The sequence below is a fragment of the Macrobrachium nipponense genome, chromosome 6 (assembly GCF_015104395.2).
Source record: "Macrobrachium nipponense isolate FS-2020 chromosome 6, ASM1510439v2, whole genome shotgun sequence".
Taxonomy (NCBI): Eukaryota; Metazoa; Arthropoda; class Malacostraca; order Decapoda; family Palaemonidae; genus Macrobrachium; species Macrobrachium nipponense.
Window position 1 is genome coordinate 56,666,333 of NC_061108.1, and position 24,035 is coordinate 56,690,367.

Sequence of the window (24,035 nt, forward strand, 5' to 3'; positions counted from 1 at the left end):
AAACACTGTTGTAGTCAATCACTGCGTTACGGTTGGCAGATGATCAACTGTGGATCTTCCTTCTATGCTACCACATTGGAACCTGCTTATCTTATGGTTTATGTTTTCCTTCGTTATTTCCATCCTCACTATTGCAAAAACTTTGCTTATGTTTTCCTACTCTAGTTTGCCGCTTTTTTTATGCAGTGATAATATTTTTCATTTCTTTCCCATTCATCCAGAGTGATAGACTCTCAGTGAATTCTGTACCCATATTTCTTTATAATTATGTTATTTATTCCTTGACTGTCCGGGTTATATTCATTATTTTTTCCTTCTGGTTAGGTTTTAGGCCTTCCTTCCAAGAAACGATTAATCCTCCTTCTTTGTACCTGTAAAGGCCCAGGTGGAAGGGAGGATATAATAAGACCTCGTTAGACGGGAACCATGTGTGTGTGTGTGTGTGTGTGGAGGGGGTGCTATGTGTGTTACCTGTCCAATGGGCAGTAACCCCGCCGAGAGCTATTTAAACAAGAGAGCCGGTACCAGAGGAGCTCAGCCTCAGAAGAGGATCCGTGACTCGCAAAGGTAAGTCAAGATTGCACGTTATCTTGTTCTCCTTAGAAAGATGCTAACTAGTTTAAGTCCATTTGATCGTAAGACATTTATAGTGAATGAGCAAACGTTGTACTGCACGCGCCGCGCATCAATTCAAGATAAGTGGCAATGAACTTTTTTGTTATCCAGAATCCAATCAAAATCACAACATTCCGGCGTCGTGACGCTTCTAGGAAGCGACGCTGCCCTCATATCAAACTGTGCTGGTGAAACGATGAATTAGCTTATGCTTATAAAGAAGGAGACTAACTCAGCCTTCGTTCATATCCAGATAATAAACTTAAAAAAAAATAAATAAATAAAATAACTTGACATATAACGAACAGCAGTCACTGAATCTTAGATACACAAGTGACAGTGAACATTACAGTACCGCCCCATCAACGCCAAAGACTGAGGCAGGCAGCATCCCCATTAACTGCCTGAACCCAGAGATTTATATCTTTTCTAAAGCTCTTACAGAGAAAGAGCAGTTTTCATGATCTCTTTTAGGACCCCGTTAGTAAGTCCTTTCATTACCAAATTCTTTAGAAGATTTTCATAACAATGTCATATATGTTATTAACGTTGGTTGTTCATAAAATGCAGATGAAAATGCTGTAAATGCTTCTTTGAGGAAGTTCATGAGATTGCGTGAAGCAGATTTTATTGAAAATTCAGTAACGCATTCATGAATCAGCCCCAGATTAATTTACGTTTGTTCGGGAATCCACTGCAGAGTTCGGTCACAATAGCAAAAAATGGCAACTATGAAAGTCCTGCCTTGGAAAAAAAAAATAAAAGCGATAATAAAGAAACTAACATAAACATATGGAAATTGATCAATAAAAACTCAGACCTTACCCCAAAATAAATAAAAAGATAGAAAAGATAATCAGCCGCAAAACATGATTGAACCGGGCGAAATGGAGCTCACACAACAGGCAAAGCTGAAAATGCCATACAAACTTCAACTGGAGAGAGGACAATAGTAGGACGTTTAATCCATAATTATGTATAACGTAAGAATGAGAACACGAATCACGAAACCAAAATAACGCTGTCAGTAACATGCGGCATGAAAATGCATTTACGGGATTCATGACACGAGACTGGTGAAGGGAAACAAAGAACTAAAAGTTTTAGGATTTTGTTTAATCAATTTAATGTTTAGAGCGCCAATATGTTTTTGAATAATTTTAGCAAACTAGCAAATTTTGATTGTTATGTAAAAATAAAAAAACAGAAGCTGTATGTATAGTAAATTCAGGTACATTCCACTTAGGTTTAGAGGGCGAGTTTTTTTTTATCAAAAACTTTCTTAATTACCTCAAGTATAGGTATACTTGTCCCCTTAACTTCCAAATGTAACGTACTTAAACTTACTATATATGAAAGCTTAGTTTTAGACCTAACGTTCAAAATTTTGCTAAGTAATTTGTTATGAAAGTACTGCTTAAGGAAGAGAATTTCAGAATGAAGAGAAAGCTAATTAGAAGTTAGAGATAGAGCCTCATGTACTAAGGCATGAATAGAGTTAATTCTAAAATTTATAAAGTAAGAACTATAAGAATTGGAGCCGATCCTGAAGAATGTAATTTTCTTCTAAACAGTCAAATCAAAATTATCATTATCTTTAGTAACTAAAACCTCAAGGAAAGCCAAGTTACCTTCTTGTTCATTTTCAATAGTAAAATTAATATTATCAATGTGTTAGTATAGATTAGACGAAAATAGCAAGTTGATTGATACAAAGGTGAAAAAAGAAATGACTGGACGTAGGTTCGATTGTTATTTAGTTGACGCAAAGATTGAGAATGATATAAAAGGTTGAGGATGATATGAAAATGAAGCTGTGAATGGAATAATGACAAATATTTGATAAGAAATAGGTAAGAAAATCATATAAGGGGAAGAGCATTAATTGTAGGCTAAAGACATAAGTGGAAGGAATAGATAAGGAGTTTGTAAAATTCCTTCCATGATAGGATCATAGGGTGGGCAGGATATGTGTGTTTAATATAAAAATGGAAGAAGGGGAAGTAAAACCAATAAGTGATAGAAGGCAGAAATAAAGGTTGAGTAAAGAAAAAAAGTAAATCATCTGAGATCTAGCCGCAGGACAAAAGAGTTGTTTTTATATAATAAAAGATAAATAGGATAGGATAACCATAACGAAAGCGAGAAAGCAAAGGGAGGCAAGTAGAAAGCAGAGGGGAGACAGTGAACAAGAGTTGAACTTTAAGGGATTCATCTACAGAGAAGTTTACGCGAAGAAAAAGATCCGCCTAAATCGAGATACTATGTGAAGTGACTATAGTGCTTGGGGCAAGGCTCGAGTACTTTGGGGGTTTGTTGAAAGTGGAAGACAGGCACGCAACAGAGCTGAAGGACTAAGGGTGATGCTTATGGAGGTTATTGCTGAAGACATTAAAAGGTTAACGAATGGAAAAACATCATAACCTGGTGAGATTATACTCGCAGGTGAGATGCTGTGGTACAGTGATTGTTGGATGGAGTGGTTGACCAATGTTTGTAAACAATGTGTGGAAGAAGATGTTCTGGAAAAATAGGTTAAAGGAATAGCTGTACATGTGTTTATATAAATAAATGTATAAGCTACGAAGGAAAGTGAAACACTGGGGTAGCTGCAAGATCTTTCGACTCAACGTCCTTGACTTATACCTTTATTTATATAAACACCTTTATTTATGCATTTATCACGTTCCAAACTTTCGTGATTCAGTTATACATACATATATAATATATATATATATATATATATATATATATATATATATATATATATATATATATATATATTCGTTAAACTAAGAATGTCGTTTGATATCCAATTCGCGCTACTTCGGGAATATCACCGAATGGGAACAATAAGTGATAAATGAACTGATACTGAAGTGTCTCGAACACTCGACACAGTACCCTCCAACGAAAAATGTGTAGTAGGATTTTGACGACAGAGCACTGATGGCAAATATATATATATATATATATATATATATATATATATATATATATATATATATTATATATATATATGTATATATAATTTATATATATATATATTATATAATATATATATATATAATATTATATATATATATATATATATATATATATATATATATATATATATATATATGTGTGTGTGTGTGTGTGTGTGTGTGTGTGTGTGTGTGTGTACGGTGTTGAGGGTGATCAAGTGTTTTCGATGGAATATGTACTAAATGGGAGAGTGACTAGTTTAGTGTACAAGTGGTTCTGAGACAAAGGTGTGTTATGTCTTTTTGATAAGGGAATGTGTCCTGAATGGAATGTGGAATAGTTGATGAGTGTAGATAAAACCAGTAATGGGAAAAAAGTTTTCAAGAAGAGAAAGACAAGGTTAAATGTGAGCATCAGCCAGGTTGTGAGGGTAAAAGGAAACAAAGGAGATGATGGGGGATGATAGGTGGTTGACAAGAGAAGTATTTTGGAGTGAAATGATGGTAGGATGAGAAATGTGAGCCAAAGGATATGTGAAACAAGCAAGGTAGCAGGATTTGTGCAAAATATTGCGAAGAGACTTGAAATATCCATTGAACCTAAGTTTGGAATATATGAAGGGATTATTGAGCCAACTTTCATTTTTAGAAGCAAAGTGTGGACAAGAAAAATGAATCTGTTAAGATGAATGTTGACCTTCTATATGTGCCATGAAAAGAACTGAAAAATGATAGCTGAAATGAAGGGCCATAGTTTGTTTTAAATGGTTTGATCATCTGGAAAGAATGAATAAGAAGTAGGTTGTAAAAAAAAACGTACAATTCGGACGTGTTAAGAAGGATTAGAGAAAGCCCTAGAAAGTGCTGCACAGATAGCATGAAAAAATTACCGAAAGAGAAGGACCTTCATACCTAGAAACCTAGACTAAGCAAGACAGAAGGGAAAGATGAAGTATGTGCATGGTTTTTTTTTTTCTTTTTTTTATTATCTAGCTGACAGACCTTTTGTGTAGGCACATGAAGTAGCTAATGCAATGGGAGTTTTCTGCTCAGGACGATCACCAATAATTCAGCGTGTTAGAGGACTCCTCATACTGCAACCGAATTTTTGACGGTCAAAGTTATCACCAAAGGTTAAGACATTATTAGTGACGCAGAGCTCTATAAGTTGCATTATAATATTCAGCTCTGTGGGGAAGTGGCCAGCAAATGGCACAAGTTTATTTTTGAGGAGAGTTAATACATCTTTTATGAGTATTTTTGTGAAAAGGGAGTCTACATCTAGGCTTCTTGGGAAGTTTTACGTTATGTACTGGGATATTTGCTGACCTCAATATCTTACAAAAGTCTTCTGTATGTTTTATATGACGGGAAAAGGTTCCTAAAAAGGAGGATAGACGGGGGCGTCATTTCAGAATTTTGTTGAGGGGGCAAAGATGGTTTTGCAAGCGAAGCGAGCCTAATGAGCTGCGGGTTTTGTGATTTTGAGCTATTTTATGTGCTTTTTGAAGCCACATGAGCAAGGTATTTCAGCACAGATTATATACTCACACTACGGTTTGTTTATCTTATCATCACTGGTAGCTAGTAGACAGACAAGGATCAAGAAACGTAAAATTTCATATATTTATGATTACACATTTAAAAAGAAAACATGCTGTTACAACTTGGGGGTTGAGGGGTGAGGGGGGCAAGTTGGGTCTTGGGGTGGCAGTTATCCCCCCTAGTCACACCCCCCCCCCCCAACAAATGACGCCCCTGGATTTTAACTCGGCTAACCATTTTGTGAAATTCTATAGTTATAAGCTCACGCACACGAGATTATGGGACGGAAGGGGATGTTATCTTTGTGAGTTTTGGGAAGACAAAAGAAATAAGGTAATTTAGGATTGATTGCTTGAGACGTATCCTGTCTTAACAGAAAGAATTTATTTACTTATATATGTGTGTGCGTATATATATATATATATATATATATATATATATATATATATATATATATATAATATATACATATACATAAAGTATATATATATATATCATATATATATATATATATATATATATATATATATATATATATTATATATATATATATATGTATAAGCATTCAGTCGCGGAGGAAATGAAACAAATGCTGTTCATACCTATCCATATATATATATATATATATATATATATATATATATATATATATATATATATATTATATATATATATGCGTGTGTGTGTGTGTGTGTGTGTGTAAATAAAGGCAAAACCCACGAAGGAAAGTGAAACAAGGCCTTTCGACTATTTCGTCCTTTACTAAGCAGACTATTATAGATCTGAAAGTAAATTCACAAAGAAAGCTCGTATAAGTGACAGATAGGGATTACAAAGAAAAATATGCAACTGGAATCCAAAAACACCTGGAAAATGAGTAGACGACCCAAAACAGGGGTACAATTTAAGAGGTTTACAAAAGATGAAATCCAACTGCTCGGAAGCAGGGACAAGATAATTAAAAGATTACACAGGGTGGTGACTGACCATAAACGAATGTTATAAAAAATACAATTCAATAAATCGCACATTGCTAAGCAATAGATATTTTTGTCTCTTGCAAAGTGAACATTTTTTTAAAAACTGTTAAACATACAGAAACAACGAAAATATCTTTAAGGTAACTAATTTGTAATTAAGTCAGTCATTTTATCTTTAAGGCCATTCTTAAACACTTGAATTATACAAGGGTTCATATAATATAATCCAAAGCTAAGATCAAAATAACAATTGGAAGTAAGTCATATTTGCAGATTCTAAAGATTTCATGAAAAGATATCTTTTGATCTGGCGATTACTGAACTGCCAGTCCAATTTATTCTGTGGCCATTTTCACTTAAGTGAATGAATATTGCCTTGGATGCTTGCAAAGATTTGACAGAATATTTATGCTGTTTAATTCTTTCTTCTAAATCCTTGTTAGATTGGCCGATATGAAAACAGGGGCAATCCAAACATGGAATTTTATATATTATGTTGTTGCTATCCTTAGGGCCATTTTTTTATTAGCTTATCTTTTAATATGTTATTATAGAAGAAAAAAGGATGACCTTAAAAGATTTTAACAATGATTTTATTGTTTCAATTCTGCTCAAATAAGGAACGCTAAGAATATTCTGAGAAATTTCTTTCTCCTTGTTACTTTCACTGTAAAACGTTTCGTGGGCTTCATTATAGCAAATATCAAAGATATGTGATGGACAACATAAACCTGTCCCTATTTTTCTTATATATTCAATTTCTTGATCCAAATATTGGAGACTGACAATGCTAATGCTCGTAACAACATGTGTGTGTCTTTTACTATAAGCTAACAATGTCCTATGAAGTTAAAAAGTCCCAAAACCTAGCATTTACACGGAAAACCATACATGTCAATTCACAAACTACTGTAATCCTTTATGTATATACACGCACACATTATATATATTGCCTATAATGTGTGTGTGTATGTGTGTGTTGTGTGTGTGTGTGTGTGTGTAAACTTGGAATGTGTGGGTAATGAGCGAAAGAGACTTCATGTCACCTTACCTAGGCAACCAACCAAATTCCAGGCAGATATGGAGACAAAGAAGACATGAGCGTTACTGCCTTTGAATTCTCCTGAACTGGGGTGGAAGATCGTTTGCGATTGCAGTATTATACTCTCCCCTAAATAGTCCTCAAGAGATGAAACAAATGACTTTTCGATCACAACCAGTAACAGTGAATAATTACTATAACAGACATGAGATTATAACCTAAGTTGGAATTATTTGAAAGGAAGCATGATGAGTTATTTAAATTACAGTAGGAAGGGCACTAAATCTTAAAGATCAGTTTCAATGCATAAAGTCTCTCTCTCTCTCTCTCTCTCTCTCTCTTTCTTCCCACCAAGGTTTTTCACCAGATCAATGGTCACTGTGAGGGCAAAAACCTGAATAACCAAATGGTTAAGATGCCGGAATGTGGCTTCAAGCCTTAGGCTGTTAACCTTATTGTATTACAGTACTTGATCTCGGCCAACCCACGGAAACAACTTCTACTGTGATACACAGGGAGCAACAGCAGTTGATCTATTGTTTTTTTTTTATTTATTTCAGTTTCGTCAGAATGGCGATGGATGCAAGGCTGCTTTGCATGCTGGCGATTACCTGTTTAGCGGGGTCGGTCTCGTCACAGAATGTTGGTTCAGCTCCTCCGCCTCCCTCCAACAGGTAAGAGCAAAATCATTCCGTTTTCGTCGCCAAGGTTCTACTCCGTTGAAAAGGTAAGGCGATTTTGAATACGTATACGGATGTGTACTACATATACATTTGCAAATGATAAGACTCATTGATGCGAAAATGTGTGCACAGAAGGTTTCATACACGATCCTACATGGGCCATTGACTCTGTTAGGGATACTGTTCCATAATTAAGTAACCGAATAAATAAATGAATGAATATTTAAACTATTCTCGAATGTACTTTTTCCTCTCAGTCACTTTTCAGTGTTTATACCATTGGGCTTGGAAAATTGTGGAAATAACACGAAAGTGCCTTGTACACCCATCTTCCTGTGATCTCAGCTTTATGTAATGTCACATGCTATTAAGCAAACACACGCACATACCCACACGCACGCACACACTCACACACACCCACACACACATACACACACACACACATATATATATATATATATATATATATATATATATATATATATATATATATGTGTGTGTGTGTGTGTGTGTGTGTGTGTGTGTGTGTGTGTATGTGTGTGAGTGTGTGTGTGTGTGTGTATAATTTATATACACATGTATGTGTATATATATTTATATATATATATATATAATATATATATATATATATATATATATATATATACTACATATGAAGACAAAAAGGCGGGGAAGTACACTAGAAAACGTCATGTATATATATATATATATATATATTATATATATATTATATATATATATATGTGTGTGTGTGTGTGTGTGTGCGTGCGTGTGTGTGTGTGTACAATTTATATACACATGTATGTATATTTATAAATATGTATGTATATAATATATATATATATATATATATATATATAAATATACTATGAAGACAAGAAGGCGAGAAGAAGTACACTAGAAAATGTTCATGTGTGTATATATATATGTGTTGTGTGTATAATATACACATATAAAGACAAGAAGGCGGAGAAGTACACCAGCAAACGTTCAGGTATATATAGTACTATATATTATATATATATATCATATATATATATATATATATATGTATATATAATATAATATAATATAATATAAATCACTCATTACCACTGGCAAATATAAAGACGGTATATAGGTCATCACCGGTTACTGCTTCATTTCTAAGCCAATGATGTAACTATACTCTGTTTTTTTCCATCTGTCCATCCGCCTGTGGTGTTTGCGCATGGTAACACTGCGTCCTGGGCTTTAAATAATATCCTATTTCGAATACTAACAGTGTAATTCGCCAACAGTTAGTTATCAAAACACTTTACACTTGCAAATGTACACCCAGATATCCTTTTATTTATCTAAAAATTACACATAGCGTAACTATTTAAAGCCCGGGACGCAGTGTTACCATGCGAAAACACCACAGGCGGATGGACAGATGGAAAAAAACAGAGTATACATAATTGTATTCGTTTGACATTCTACTTCTTCTTCTTATGTATTGGTAATAAAATTATAGAGTTCTTCGTCTGTGGTGTTTGGGCAGGGCTTATTTTGGCAATGACCTTGACCCTGTCTCCTGCCTCTAGGGCGGTTAGAGGGTAAGGCCTCATCTCATCCATTTGGACGTTTCTTGTCATGTCCCGATATGTTTTGCATTTTTATTTTATTCTGGTGTTGTCTGTCAGTTCTAGTAACGAAGTTTCTTGTCGTGCTTATCTTAGTAGTGTTGGAAGAAGGCTCCAGTGTTTCTGTGCGCAATTCATCTTGGTCTAAGTGTAGCTGATGTCCTACAGATTTAGCTTCACTGGAAGGTCTGCATTCCTCCTCGGAGCAAATACATTCGTAAACTACATTGGTAATCAACTCCCCTGGCGTCGATCCACAGGTGCTGCTGTTTTTCATTACCAGGGATGCCAATAGGTTGGGCTTGCAATATACCCGTGTGTTTATGTTGGTGTAGGGGGCTCGTGGCTTGACTCTCTTCTTAATAATTTCCTATATGATGTTGCTGTTGTTGCTGTTGCATCCATCGTTAAAATAGTCTGGTATTGTTATCTCTTGTTCTCCTTCTCATGTTGTTCTGTTGCGTTTTATTGATAGAATCGATAAAATACACTTACATATTTGCGATCGTGTCGTTTTATCTTTAAATCCGTTGATCGTGAACAGCTGTTGTATTCTGTCCAGCTCCACGTGTGTTGCTTTCCACTCGGTACAGTGGGTTGAAGGCCCCACGCACAAGATCGGGCCACTGACCGTATAATATGCCTCGGCGTACTCACCTCTCCCATTGAGGCAATGCCCGACGTTCTTCTGGTAGTTAGTTATTTTATTGACAAAAAATATACAATTATTAGTACAAATTTATCCACAAAGAGACATAATACAAATTAAAATAAGTGGACAGTAATCTCTTCTGTTCCTACAAGTACATGGCCTACAAAGAAAAATACATCAAGCACAAATAACACAAGCCTATAAGACTATAAAAGGTCTTACTACAGAGAAAAACGTAGTCACATCACTATCCAGTATCAAGTCCTAACACACATTACGCTTTAAAAAAAAAAAATCTTGAACAAAAACATAAAAAGAAGACAAAGCCGCACATTACTTATAAATATGAAGAGCTCCATAAACATAAGTACCCAAATCAACAATATTATCATTTTCATTTCATAAAGTACTCAGAGACTCATAACTTAATTTTGGATATTTATGCCTACATAGCATTGACAGAGGACAATTGATCAGAACATGTGACTCGTCCTGAATAGAGCTATTATCACAAATAGTAAACACTCTTCACTCTGGAGGAGTTCGGTTCCACCTACCTGTTTCTAAACGAAGGTTATGGGACATGAGTCGTAAACGACTGAAAGCTACGCGAATGTAATCAGAAATATATAAATTATCAGTATACAATTTATGTATTCCTAAGTTGAGATTCAGTTTGTCTCTGTAAGTCACATATTTTGTTGCTGAAGCTGGTCTATTTCTAATTAATGATATGATATCAACCAGTGGATCAATTTGATCATCAAAGGCAAGGGAATCTTGAATAAATCTATACCCAGGGAAGTCTGCGCCCCTACACATTGCATATACAGTATGAAAAGGCTCTTCCCTATCAGGATTAGACAACTTAGACATAAGAAAACGTTTTCGTTTTGATGCCACGATGAACTGTGCTGTGGGTATCCCAGACTCAGCCAAACACAAACGTGAACAGTGTTTACCCTTACACCTTGAAGACTTTTTACTAAATGATTGTAATTACTTATTATTTTTTGTAATGCATTTGTTAACCAAGTTTCTGACCCATAAAACAAGGATGAAGTTGCTGCTGCTGCTTCAAAAACTTTCTTCTTGAAATGGAATGCCGTTTTAGTTTTCGTGTTACAGAATATTGAAGGTTGATTGCCAATTTGGCTGATGTAGAGAGAGGGAAGTTTTTAACTTCCCGTCACCTGTGAACCAAGTTCCTAGGTAAAGATAATGGTCGCAGTAATTTATAGTTTGACCTTGAACTATTATTGACAACTGGTCACCTACACTTTTGTTTATCACGAAAAATTTGCTCTTTTTTTCATTTAGCTGCATGCCATATTCATTACAATAATTCATCATAATATCAAATTTTTCAATACACATTTCTTGCGAAGTGGCAACAATCACTGTGTCATCCATCAACAAAAGCACATGTAAATTACCCAAAAATCTGTCCACTGGTATTGTATCTTTTAACACCCTAACCATTTTATCCACTAAATGACAAACAGCAAACAACTAGTGGGAGTTTCCCTGCCGTACACAGACAGAGCTATTTATCACAGCTAATCTTAAAACATTCTTAGTGCTACTGTACATCTCTTTAATTGCAGACAACATTCTTTTCCCACATCCTAGTTCTTTCAAATAACTTATCAGTGTTCTTCTGGGAACTCTATCATAAGCTTTACTGAAATCTACAAACATTACATAGAGTTTTTTCTTCTTAAAAATAGCCAAATCTATTAACAATCTTAAGGACATTATCTGTTCTATGCATCCTATACTGAACCATAATTTCAGTCTATTCAATAGTAATATGTCATATATCTTACCTAACGTATCCATGATACTTATCCCTCTCTAATTTCCACATGACCTTCTGTTTCCAGATTTAAAAAGTACAGCAAGTTTACTGTATCCCCAAACTGACTGGTAATTCAAACTCAAAAACAAAGTACTAAACACGGTGAAGAAAAACACCAGCCACGAGGCGGGCAGGCGAACAAACAATCCGGGGCATAAGCCACAGTAGCTTTTATTCATATTCATGCCCTTTAGAGCCCCATCTAATTCTTGTGCAGTAAAAGGGTCGTCAAGGCCAGGGATATAGGGATCGTCATCAAAATCATTTACACCTTCATTTTGATTATTCATATTACTTGGATTTAAAAGCGATTCAAAATGGGTCTTGAATTTCCCGTCGTCTGGTTGCAGTTATTTGCCCTTAATATTTGTCCCTTCCAGTTTATAGCTCTCCAGATTGCTTTAGAATCATTACACTCAAGGAAACGCTCCCAACTAGGTTTTGTCACATCCCAATCAACGCTTCTACTTTTCAATTTACATTTTTCGGCAACTCTACTGATCGTATCCATCCAAGCCTTCACTCATTACAATTTCTATGCAGCCCCTGTCTACATTAATCACATCCGGAGGCTGAATTTGACTCATGCACTGTACAAATTTATCAACATTAACATTGTTATGTGAAACGCTTTTTTTTAATCAACTGGTGATTATCAGGTTTCATGTACGACGGTCCTAAATTTCTGCCCTTTCCAACAAAAATCTAAATGGCAAATTTTTTACACCTGTCTTCAGCACCACACCTGAGGGGGCGTGATCAGACCCTCGTATGCCTTGATTTACTTCTAAGCATTCTATCAAATGAATACATTCTCTTGCTATTATACACAAATCCAACTCTGATACCCATTTTCTCTTTCTAAATGACAGATTTCCACCCATTATTTTCCTTTCATATGAGAGACGATTCATTACAACTAACGATCTATTGTTACAAATATCAAGAAGCTTTCGTCCATTATTATTAACATGATTATCTTGAATATCCTCATGGAAATAAGGAACACCTTCTTTATCAACATTTGGATAGCCTACACGGGCATTAAAATCACCCATGACAACTATTTTTTCATGATCATTTATCACAAACTGTAAATTACCAAATTGCAATACATCAAAGTGCGGAGAATCCTCTGGTGTAATGTATACACCACCGAGAAAGACACCTGGCCAACAAGACAACTGAACCCAGATTTGGATTTCACAATCTAGTTTTACGTTTATCAATCTGATGGTGTTGCTTTTGACCAACAAAAGTACACCACCTCTATGCCTGCCTTTCCGAAAGGGGTTGTGATATAACCAAAAACTTGGCACACTCAAATTACTTATTATTTTTGCCTCTAAAAGCCACGCAATGTCGTGATTCAAGACAAACTGTAAAATATCAGGATCTTGCAACTTATGTCTCACACCTGCAATGTACAGTGGGTTGAAGGCCCAACGCACATGATCGGACTACTAACCGTGCATATGCCTCGGTGCACTCACCTCCCCCGTTGAGGCAATGCCCGACGTGCTTCGCTTTTATGTACGCGTCCGTGTCATATTTCCTTGTCCCTGTATTTATAATACGTCTAAGAATGGTGGTTTTTTGGTCAGCGCTGTGTTCTATGATGAAATTAAGCACGGATTCTTCTATAAAGATGTCTTTCAGTGTCTATGTATCTTGTTTGTTGTTTATTGCGGTGAAAATGTCGTCAATGTATCTTGCATAGATTTTAGGTTTTTCATACTAATTACGGTCTTCTCTAAATTGGACATGTATGTGTTTGCCATAAGAGTATCTAGGGAGAAACCCATAGTTCAGGAGTTCTCTTTTGGTCGTTCACTCCATACTCTCCCACAGTATAAGTTATGTAGTTTCTTCGAATTTCTGGTATCTAATATTGTCTAATGTTGTCTTACCTCCATTTTAATGGCGTTTATGATTTACTGTTGTTGTTTTTCATGTGCGAGGCTGCATATGTTCTCCCAGACAATATCCCTTCAGTTATATGTCGGAGAATTTCTTCTATATTCTTCCAGGTGCGTCTCTGCCTACCACTGTTCTTTGTGCTGTTTTTCAGCCTTTCTTTTTCACAACTTTTGTTGTAGGTGATCGCCTACAACAAAAATTGTGTGTATACAGGGTTAAAAGGATTGACCAAATGAGATGAGGGAGAATGGTTAATACTTATATTTTATATTTACATAAGATGCCGCAGGGCCCTGATTGCACAGTAATCAAAGTTACGGTTAACAACACTACGGAGTACAATTTACACAGTAGTGCCGGTGGCTGGCGCTCACACTTGACAACACAGCCTTTTTCTCACTCCCAAAAAACTCGAATGGTTCTCTAAACCTTAGGTCTTCTCTGTTAGTTTGTTTGTTTCACATTTTGCCAATCAGGTATAGGCCTATTCACGTCTTCTTCCTTTCTTTTTGGCGATTTACCAACACTCCCCTCACTGGCATAATTCCACATAAAATCATCAAGCTTTCAGGTCACTATCCCCTCTCCCTCAAATTCCTGCGTCCCACAGGATACAGAACCACTAACACTGCAAAGGGTATTTCACTATTCCATTGTTTTTAGTGCCACTTGAGTGCAAACACCGTCCAACCAAGTTTTAACAAGTGTCCCGTAGTTAAAAAAAGGAATTTCAAAAATCAATGTTTACAATTTGTCATTTACAGAAAAAAAAATTGAATAGCTTGAAAACAAGTAAAGAACAGCAACTACGCACATACTCCTTACCTAATTTGTCATTTGTGAATGTTGTGATGTTAAATGTTAGATATGGCTTATGATACGTAATGAAAGAAAAATATCAAGACATTCCATTCTTTACACTTGCTAACGGTCTTCCTGGATGTTAACACATTAAATTAGACATTGCAGATGGTACCTAAGTGACAGTATTGTTCATGACCTGCAGGCACTCACAAATGAGAAGGAATAATAAGTCTCCTTCCCCCAAATAGCCAGGCATACCAGTGAAAGGGGTTACCGGCATTTTATAATGTTCACTTCCAACATTAGAACATTCTCTTTAGCATATGCATATTAGACAAATAGTGTCCTGCTAAGACCCCTGTTTAGGTATGTTGGATCATTGCACTGTCTCCCTTGATGTCTTTAATTAACGCTGTATGGACCTCCGTAGGCAGGTTTGAGCTTATGCTTCCTCACTTGCAGCCTTTTTAAATACATCCCATCCCCTACCTGCATTTTAGCTGGTTCCGTATGGAATCTTTTATCATATTCCATTTGATATTTTTCATTGGCCCTCGACAGGAATCTTTGAGTCACTTCAAACTCTCATTTGGTTACATAGCTACCTACACCCGGTAGTGTTCGACACTATGCAGTGGTAAAGTGTGAGCATCCATGACAACAATGTATGGCAATAAGGGATCTTGTCCATATACTAAGAAGAATGGGGTATCCCTTATGTAGCTATTATTCAGTGTTAAGTGCTATTTCCACAACCGGTAACAGTTCTACCCACTGATTCGGTTTGTCTGCCGCTAAATATCTCGGAATCTTCACTGACTAAAGGTGAACGTAAATCTTAACGTACGTTTTTCACTTCTACTTTCAGCAACGAAAAGGAAATGCTAGCATTCAGTCACACAACAGTTGAGAGAGAGAGAGAGAGAGAGAGAGAGAGAGAGAGAGAGAGAGAGAGAGAGAGAGAGAGAGAGAGAGAACTTACTTTTAACATTTTCTATTTTTCAATATCTGACCAACCTATTATGCTTGTCTATCAGTTGCAGAGGTGGATTCACAGTCAGAAAAGCAGACACAAAAAGTGTGAGAAGCGGTGGAAAACTTGCTTTCCAGGTAAGAATAAAGGATTTGCACCAATTACATTAATCTTGTAATATAATTCATTGACATCACACATTTATGCGGTATATATTTATTGGAGAATCCGGTCTCTAAAGGAAATTAAATGGTCCAATACACATTCCCGTAAACATATCGCCATCAGTCCCCGCTGACTAAATTTCACACACGAACCTGAGCTTATGACACCAGATGTCTAGATATCATATCCAGACACCATGTGGAAGGCCGCAAATGCAAATTTCAAAATGCGTACATTTAAGCATGTAAATGTATTCCTCCTTTGTCCTGTAATCTATTTTCCATTTGGCTTAATAAAGCCTCTCTTGTAGACTTTTCCGTTTTTCGCAAACCTTTCTAAGATAGATAATGCCACAGCTCCAACAACTCATCCTACCCCTTACCAACCACTGGCTTTCGACTAATGAAGCAGTTCACGAAATGCTGAAGCTTATCAAACCAGCGTCAGAAACATGACTGTCTGTATCCGAACTTCGCGCCTCGTAGAGGTGACCAACAAATTTCCTTCTACCATTTCTGGCCCATTTTGCACACTGACAGTCATCCCTCATTGACAGCCATCCCTCATTATAGAAAAGGATCTCTGTTTACCCTGACGGCCCTTACTCCAGTGGCAAATTTCAAACTGTCTATAGAAAGCCATTGCAATATGCAATAGAAAATAATTGATGACTATTTATCGATGCATATATGTAGAGTCTTAAACTTCTTCTCTAAGACTGACAAAAATTAAGGAAACAATTTTTACGTGTGATTAATTACACCGTCCACTAATCTGGTCCTTATGTGAAGCTTTGGAGAATCCATACCGCCGCTCTTCTGATCATTACGGAATGAACTTTTCCTTTATCCATCTTAACGTAAGACTGTTCACGAAACCTTCGTGTAGTATAAACTCCACTTGGCAGAGAGGTCTCTTTTTCTGTAAATCAATATCCAGTACTATAATTATGTGTAGAGAGATATTAGTGAATTCCCTCCTTTGCTCAGTTTAGTCGTTTCCTGCATCATGTAATCTTTTCCTCCTCCTCCTCCTCTCCCCCTCTTGTACACGCTATAACTGGAAAATTACACTTTGAATATGTATGACCTTACTACTGCACATCTAGGACAGACTAAACCATTTTCTTCGCTTTCATTTTGTAATATGAGTTACGGTATAATAATAAGAAAAACCTGCGTGGTAACAATTATATGGCACAACAAATTTAACTGACTTACTTTGGCCTTCATTATCAAGAATGTGAAAACAAATAAACCATTGCTGAAAAATATGAAAATTCAAACTCGCTTTTTAAAACGTGCTACGTGTGTGTGTATATCTATCTATTTGAATATTTATCTGAAATTCTTCAGAAATCTAAAACAGTGTTTTCGATTTCACAGGAAATTTTAACGAACATGGGGGGATGGTCACAACAGACCAGCGACTTTGAAGCGCCGTGCAGTGGAACTTACTTCTTCACCTTCCACGCCGTCTCTCCTGAGAACAAAGACTTCACGTAAGTTCTTTTCTTGGAAACGAACAGTAATTATCCGATCATTCAGTGCTGTCTGCAGCTTCATTAGAGGATGCTCATTCTCAAAAATTCCCAGATTTTTTTCAAATCTGATGATGCAAAAAAAGACGCTATTCAACTGCTGTCGAAACAGTTAATTCCTCTTCTGACAAAAACATTTTAAAGATATTTGTTTAACTTTTTCTCAGAGTTCTTCAGTAAATGAAATACAGCAAATAGGTAAAGTGAACATCCTTTTTAAAAATCAAGCAGTCAAGTTTTCACTGTTTACATCCAATAATACTTGCAATATTTCAAAAATTTAATGACTTGTCATTGCTTTCTCTCACTTAAATCCCATGAAAATATGCTGATCCCTATAGCATGATAACGTGTCCTTAATCAGTCCTCTCTCTCTCTCTCTACCCCATAAGGCTGGCTCTCATGAAAGGAGCAGACTATCAAGTGACTGCTTATGGTAGTAAAGGGGCCTACGAGCAAGGATCAAACTCGGCTGTGCTCTTCCTAAACAGAGGTGAAAAAGTCCACCTCGAGCTGCAGCAGGGATCACTTTATGAGCATCCTTTCAACGAAGCCTATACAACTTTCACTGGATTTTTATTAGAAGCATATTAGCTCCTTGTCAAACTGGTGATTTATTTTTCCTTTGATTTTTATCTTCATATTCATTGGGTCATGGTCATCTCTTTCAAAAATGCTCAGTCTTGCTGTTCATCCTCCCTAGATTCTGAACCTGTTGATCTGTCATTGCCCGAATGATCAATGAATAATTCACTGCTAATGCCTCAAAAGCCATTCTAGAGTGAAATCAGCAACAACTAGACACACGCGGCAAAAGAAAGACTAGAACCTCATGTCAAAAATATATGAGATTATGAACAAGAAAAACAAGTTGACAACAGCTGACGAGATCAGTGACAGCATGAACCTGTTGTAGAAGGCAATCATATAATAAAAGTAAATAAAAGATTGTTATATAAGGTATGTAAAGTAAATAAAATTCTATTCCGAAAAACATATAAAGTAAATGTTAAAGGCATGGGTATACGAGCAACTAGAATAATTTCTTATAGGTATAAAAGGTAAATAAATGACAGAAACTTGTAGTACAAGATAAATAAATGACAAAAACTTGTAGTACAAGACGTATGAAGTAGACAATTAAATAATATTTTGTGAAAGGCTACGAGGTATAAGAATGAGTGACAAGTGAATTTTGCTATAGCCCAGAAGACGGAGGTAAAATACCAAATATCGATGAAAATTTGTTTTCTATTTTGTTGGTGAATTATTCTTAATAAATAAAACTGTACAATTATATATCAAAAGCCATACAAAGAAAAGGAATGCAATCTGTTGTAAAAGGCACACTGTAGTAGGTACAGGAATGGCAAGAAAAGAGGCATGTAAGATAAATGAATGACAAAATTATGTTTATTGTAATGACATAAGAGGTAAATGAGCGCCAAAAATCTGTTCCAAAAGCCAACCAAAGGATGAAAATTATTTTTATTTAAGTTGTACAAGGTTTAAATGATTAACTAGAATTGGTTCTACTGTGTATATTAGGAGCAAAAAATAATAACTTGTTGTAAAATGTATATGAAGCAAATGAATGTGAAAACTTGTAAAAGTAAACGGGGTAAATGAGTGATTTATTGCAAAAGCTGGGCGAAGTCAATTAAGAAAACGCTTATGAGGTCAGTGAATAAAAAGGTCATATTGTAAAAGGCGAACGATGTAGATGAGTGACAGAAATGTGTTTCAAAGGCAGACAGTGTAAATAATCAGAATCTGTTGCAAAAGTCGTCATACGACATCAGTGAACAACAAAAAGAGTTGAAAAGGCACCTGAGGGACAGGAACGGCAATGATCTTTTGTAAAGTGAAAGTTGTTTGAAGTGCATCAATAACAAACACTTGTTATAAAAGCCACGTGATGTAAATAAATAAAAAGAACATATTGCGAGAAGCACATGAAAAGCAAAACCATGATGGAACGGGCATAAGAAATAAATGACAAACAACCTATAGCTATATCCTGTGTTTTCTTTTCATAGCGGCCATTGTCAAACTCACATTGCAAGAACCTGTTGCAGAATATACAAGGGAAATGGATAAACTAGAAACAAATTGATTTCACTTTATGAACATTTCAAATGCTTCAAATTACCATTTGGTTAGACATGAAGAAATTATGGAAAAACTTCAGTGAGGTTTGGTGTGCAGTTTCCATTTCTAATACTGAATTAAAGCAAGGGATCAATTGCAAATGAACGAGATATGCAGATAAATTTAACTGGGAAACCGTTGTCTAAATATATTAGGTAGGTAGAATCTACTGGGCATTTTTACCCGATGCATATGTAATTGTAATAGCCCCAATTCTCTCTTAACTTCTCAAATTCTTTGCTCTGTTATATATATATATATATATATATATATATATATATATATATATATATATATATATATATATATATATATATATATACAGGCAGTCCCCGGGTTACGACGGGGGTTCTGTTCTTAAGACGCGTCGTAACCCGAAAATCGTCGTAAGCCGGAACGACGTCAGAAAAATGTCTTAAACTAATAAAAAGTTATAAAAACCTTACTTGTAATCCTTTGGTTACACTACATGTAGTTTCCTTAAGTTCCATGTACAACCTGGAGTTATATTTTCTTCAGAAAATGCTGGTTCTTGAAGGTAAAAATCTTATTGTAATCCTTAGGTTACAGTTACACTACATGTATAGTTTCCTGAAGTTTTATGTACAACCTGGAGTTATATTTTCATCAGAAAATGGTGGTTTTTGAAGGTAAAAGTATACACAATTAGTACAAAATACTACACAAAGTCCTGAATGCAATATGTAAATTAAAGTATATCAAGAGTAAAAGAGGTAATGTATGTATAATTCCTTACTTTTAGTTTAAAGTTGTCGTGCTATGTAACCCTGGACAAAGTTTTATGTGGCCCCATAGCCTACATCATTCAGGGGGTTCTGGGATTCTGGAATGTACAAAAAATATTATGTAAGTAAGTCCTCTATGCATAGTAAGTTACATACAGTAATACCATACAGTGGTTTATAAGATATAACATGTATAAAACTTAGTTAGAAATTCCTTACATACTTACCAACTTTTAGTGAGTCTCAAAGCTGTTAGCTAGGTTGTGGGAGATAGATGGAGATGGAGGTAGTATGTATGTGTAGGGATCCTGCAATGATAAGGATGAATTCCATACCTAACTTCAGTGTGCTTTATACAGATGACAGGCTAGGATGAGAGAGCTTGAAAAGATGATGGGCAGCCTGGAATGATATAGAATATTAAAGGACAGTATGTAACCACTCAAGTACAAAATTTACTGTTCCATAATTAACAATTTAGTACTGTATATGTACACATTAAAAACAATTGAGAATTCCTTACCTTTAGCGAAATGAAGAGATGTAGGCTATGTAGAGGTCTGGTTTATGTAAGTCACAAAGTGCATGTCAGTCTGGAATGATAATGTACATATGATTAGTAAAGTAGTACACTATGTATGTAGTATGTACATAGTTATTACATATGTATAATATAAACATTCATAAAAAAAAAGTGTCCTTACCAAATGCTAGTGGTTGGCTTGCTAACTGGGATGGGCGTATGGTAGATGAGAGTGGCTGGGCTATGGAGTGGGATGTGCAGGTGCTTGGGAGTCTGGAATGATAAAAAATAAAAATGATAGAGTATGTATTAACTACTGCACATATATTATTACTGTTTGACATATGTACAATATAAAAAATGAAGAATTCTTTTACCTGATGGAGTTGGAGAGGTGATACTAGTCGTATCAACTGATTTTGGCTCTGATGAGGCTACATCTAGATCTAGAAAGAATGATAGGGTACATTTCTATTAGCAATTTATAAAACATTTTAAAAATTTGTTAAGGATTCCTTACCTGATGAATAGGGCGAGACATCCAAACCATGGAGAGGCTCAGGGTCATCTGGGTCATTGTCACTATCAAATGGGGTCTGGAATGATACAAAAAGAAAAATATTAGGTTATGCAACATCAAACACATTGTAGTAGTGTATGTATGTCATAATGTAGTAAACAATTTCCAACATGAAAATGAGAGAAATGAAATTTCTTACCTGATGGAGGTGGACGGGCTGCTACAGAGGGTCCAGGTACAGGGGGATCTGGCATTGTCACCACTTCTGCAATAAAATACAAATGAGGAAAATTAATGAAGGTACAATTTACTCTAACATTTAGTATATGTTACACTGAAAAATTAACACATTTTATATTACAGTATGTAAACAAAATAAATTAGTAAAAGAGTTCAGATTTCCTTACCAGGACTAGGAGTGGGAGGTGGTGGTACTGGAGACTTGTGAAAGAAAGTGTCAAGCCTGGACTGCACACTTTTCTTCATCTGCTTCTCCTTCAGGGTCTCCTTGTAGAACGTCACCAAATCCATGATCCCTCTCCTGATTTTGTCAAACCTGGCAACGTTAGGGTCTTCTCCCTCAAAAGAAGCCAAGGCTCTCTCCAGATGAGTAAAACCCTCTGACAAGCTTTTCACAGTTAATGTCCTGGGTTTTGGCTCTGGTACCTCTAACTCCTCCTCAATCATCTGCTGCTCCAGCTCAAGGAGGTCCTCTGCTGACAATTCCTCTCCATGGGATGCCAGCAGCTCTGTAACATCAGCAGGTTCAAGATCTAGTTTCAGCCTCTTGCTTAGCCCTACGATTTTCCTTGTCACAGTCTCGACGTCTTCTGCCTGGTCAAAGCCTTCAAAACTGTGCTCAAACTGTGGACACAGTTTCTTCCAGGCCCCATTGAAAGTGGTCGTCTTGACCTCGTCCCAAGCACTTGCAATATTCCTGACTGCATCAGCGATGTTGTAGCCCTTCCAAAACTGTTTCAAAGTCAACTCCTTGTTACCTTCGATGACCCTCAAAGCAGAGCGTATTGTCCTTCTAAGGTAGTATGCCTTAAAGTTAGCAATTACTCCCTGGTCCATCGGCTGTATCAGCGATGTGGTATTGGGTGGGAGGTACACCACCTTCACATTAGGGTGCATGTTGCTCAAATATGAAGGGTGACCAGGGGCATTGTCTAAAACTAAAAGCACCTTAAAAGGCAGACCCTTCGAAGACATATACCGTTCCACTGCTGGCACGAAATGGTCATTGAACCAATCTTCGAAGACCATCAAGGTAACCCAAGCCTTCTTGTTAGATTTCCAAATCACAGGGAGATGACTCTTGAAAATGCCCTTGAAAGCCCTCGGATTCTTGGCCAAATACACCAACAAGGGCTTAAGTTTCAAATCGCCACTTGCATTGGCCCCAAACAGCAAAGTCAGTCGCTCCTTACCAGCTTTATGGCCAGGTGCTGACTTCTCCTCCTTGGAAAGGTACGTACGGTTGGGCATTCTTTTCCAAAATAAGCCAGTCTCATCTACATTAAAAACTTGGTCAGCCGTGTAACCACCATCCTTAATTATTTCAGCCAAACCACTAGGAAAACTTTCTGCTGCTTCGCTATCAGCACTAGCAGCTTCGCCTTGCAGCTTCACATTATTCAAATTTGCACGAGCCTTAAAACGGTTAAACCAACCTCTACTCGCGGAAAATTCACCACCAGCACTGCCTTCTCCAAATTTTTTCGCTACTGCCTCATGCAGCTCTCTAGCCTTCTCCTGGATCACACTTAAGCTCACCGGAACACGTCGCTGATTCTGGTCCTCCAGTCAGATCATCAGCAACTTCTCCATTTCCACAATGCTCTGGCTACGTTGCTTCTCGTTGATCACCGTTGACTTCATCTGTGCAGCATCCTTAACGTGCTTCAGAATATGTTCCTTATCCTTCACTATGGTTACCACCATCGTCCTGCTCAGGCCCAAAGCACGACCTATCTTGGTGTTGGTCTCTCCCTTCTCAGACCGCTTAACGATGTCATATTTTACCTCCATGGTGATGACCTTCCTCTTCTTGGATGAACTATCATCGGAGGAAGTACTCTGCCGTTTGGGAGCCATAGTAAAGGAATGAAAAATGCAAAAAATTCAGCGACATGGCAAGACACAACCTAGCGAAATGAAGGCAAGCACGCAATTGAAGTGGCGTTGTTTGGTATTGTTACGCTCCATAGCGTCCTCGACCCTGCTAGGTCGTTGTTCGGTCAATTTACCATACAGTTAATAGCGTAAATTAATTTTTGCGCCCTCCGCTCAGAAACTAGTTCTGCGTATGGGGTATCATTAAAAAGCATAAAAAACCGTCGTAACCTTGGAATTTGCGTTATAATCTAACCAGAAACTTAGTTTTGTTATTATTACTGGAAACAAACAATGATTTTTTCATTATTTGGGCTTTTGGATACTGTTATAAACTTTGCGCATCGTAAGCTAGTGTATTCATTCGCTCGGAAACTAGTTCCGCATATGAGGCGTCACTAAAGAACATAGAAAAATACGGCATAAAAAGTGTCGAAAATCATCATAACCTCAAAATTTATTTTGTAATCTAACCAGAAACTTATTTTTATTAATATACTGTGCTAAACTATAAAGGATTTTTATCATAGTATGCGTTTTTTAAAAGCGTCGTTTACTCGGAGCGTCGGAAGTGTCAGCGTCGTAACGTCGGAACAAACATCGTAACCCAGGGCGGATTTTTCA

The 24,035-nt window shown here is 36.5% G+C and overlaps 1 protein-coding gene and 1 pseudogene across 1 annotated transcript; one reads left to right on the top strand and one right to left on the bottom strand.

Moving 5' to 3' along the window:
- The first annotated feature begins 424 nt into the window (after positions 1-424).
- Positions 425-19,369, top strand: LOC135216027 (caprin-2-like). Its single transcript, XM_064250966.1, has 5 exons — positions 425-567; positions 7,709-7,822; positions 15,713-15,785; positions 17,199-17,314; positions 17,746-19,369. The coding sequence occupies exons 1-5, from the start codon at positions 461-463 to the stop codon at positions 17,945-17,947; spliced, it is 612 nt and encodes a 203-aa protein (XP_064107036.1). The 5' UTR covers positions 425-460; the 3' UTR covers positions 17,948-19,369.
- Positions 19,370-20,950: 1,581 nt separating this feature from the next.
- LOC135216530 (tigger transposable element-derived protein 1-like) lies at positions 20,951-23,393 on the bottom strand (annotated as a pseudogene).
- Positions 23,394-24,035: the final 642 nt, after the last annotated feature.

Coding starts and splice junctions, on each gene's coding strand:
- LOC135216027 (XM_064250966.1), top strand. CDS start 461: ATGTGTGTTACCTGTCCAATGGGCAGTAACCCCGCCGAGAGCTATTTA. Junction 7,823..15,712: donor CCTCCGCCTCCCTCCAACAG/GTAAGAGCAAAA, acceptor CTTGTCTATCAG/TTGCAGAGGTGGATTCACAG. Junction 15,786..17,198: donor GTGGAAAACTTGCTTTCCAG/GTAAGAATAAAG, acceptor TCGATTTCACAG/GAAATTTTAACGAACATGGG.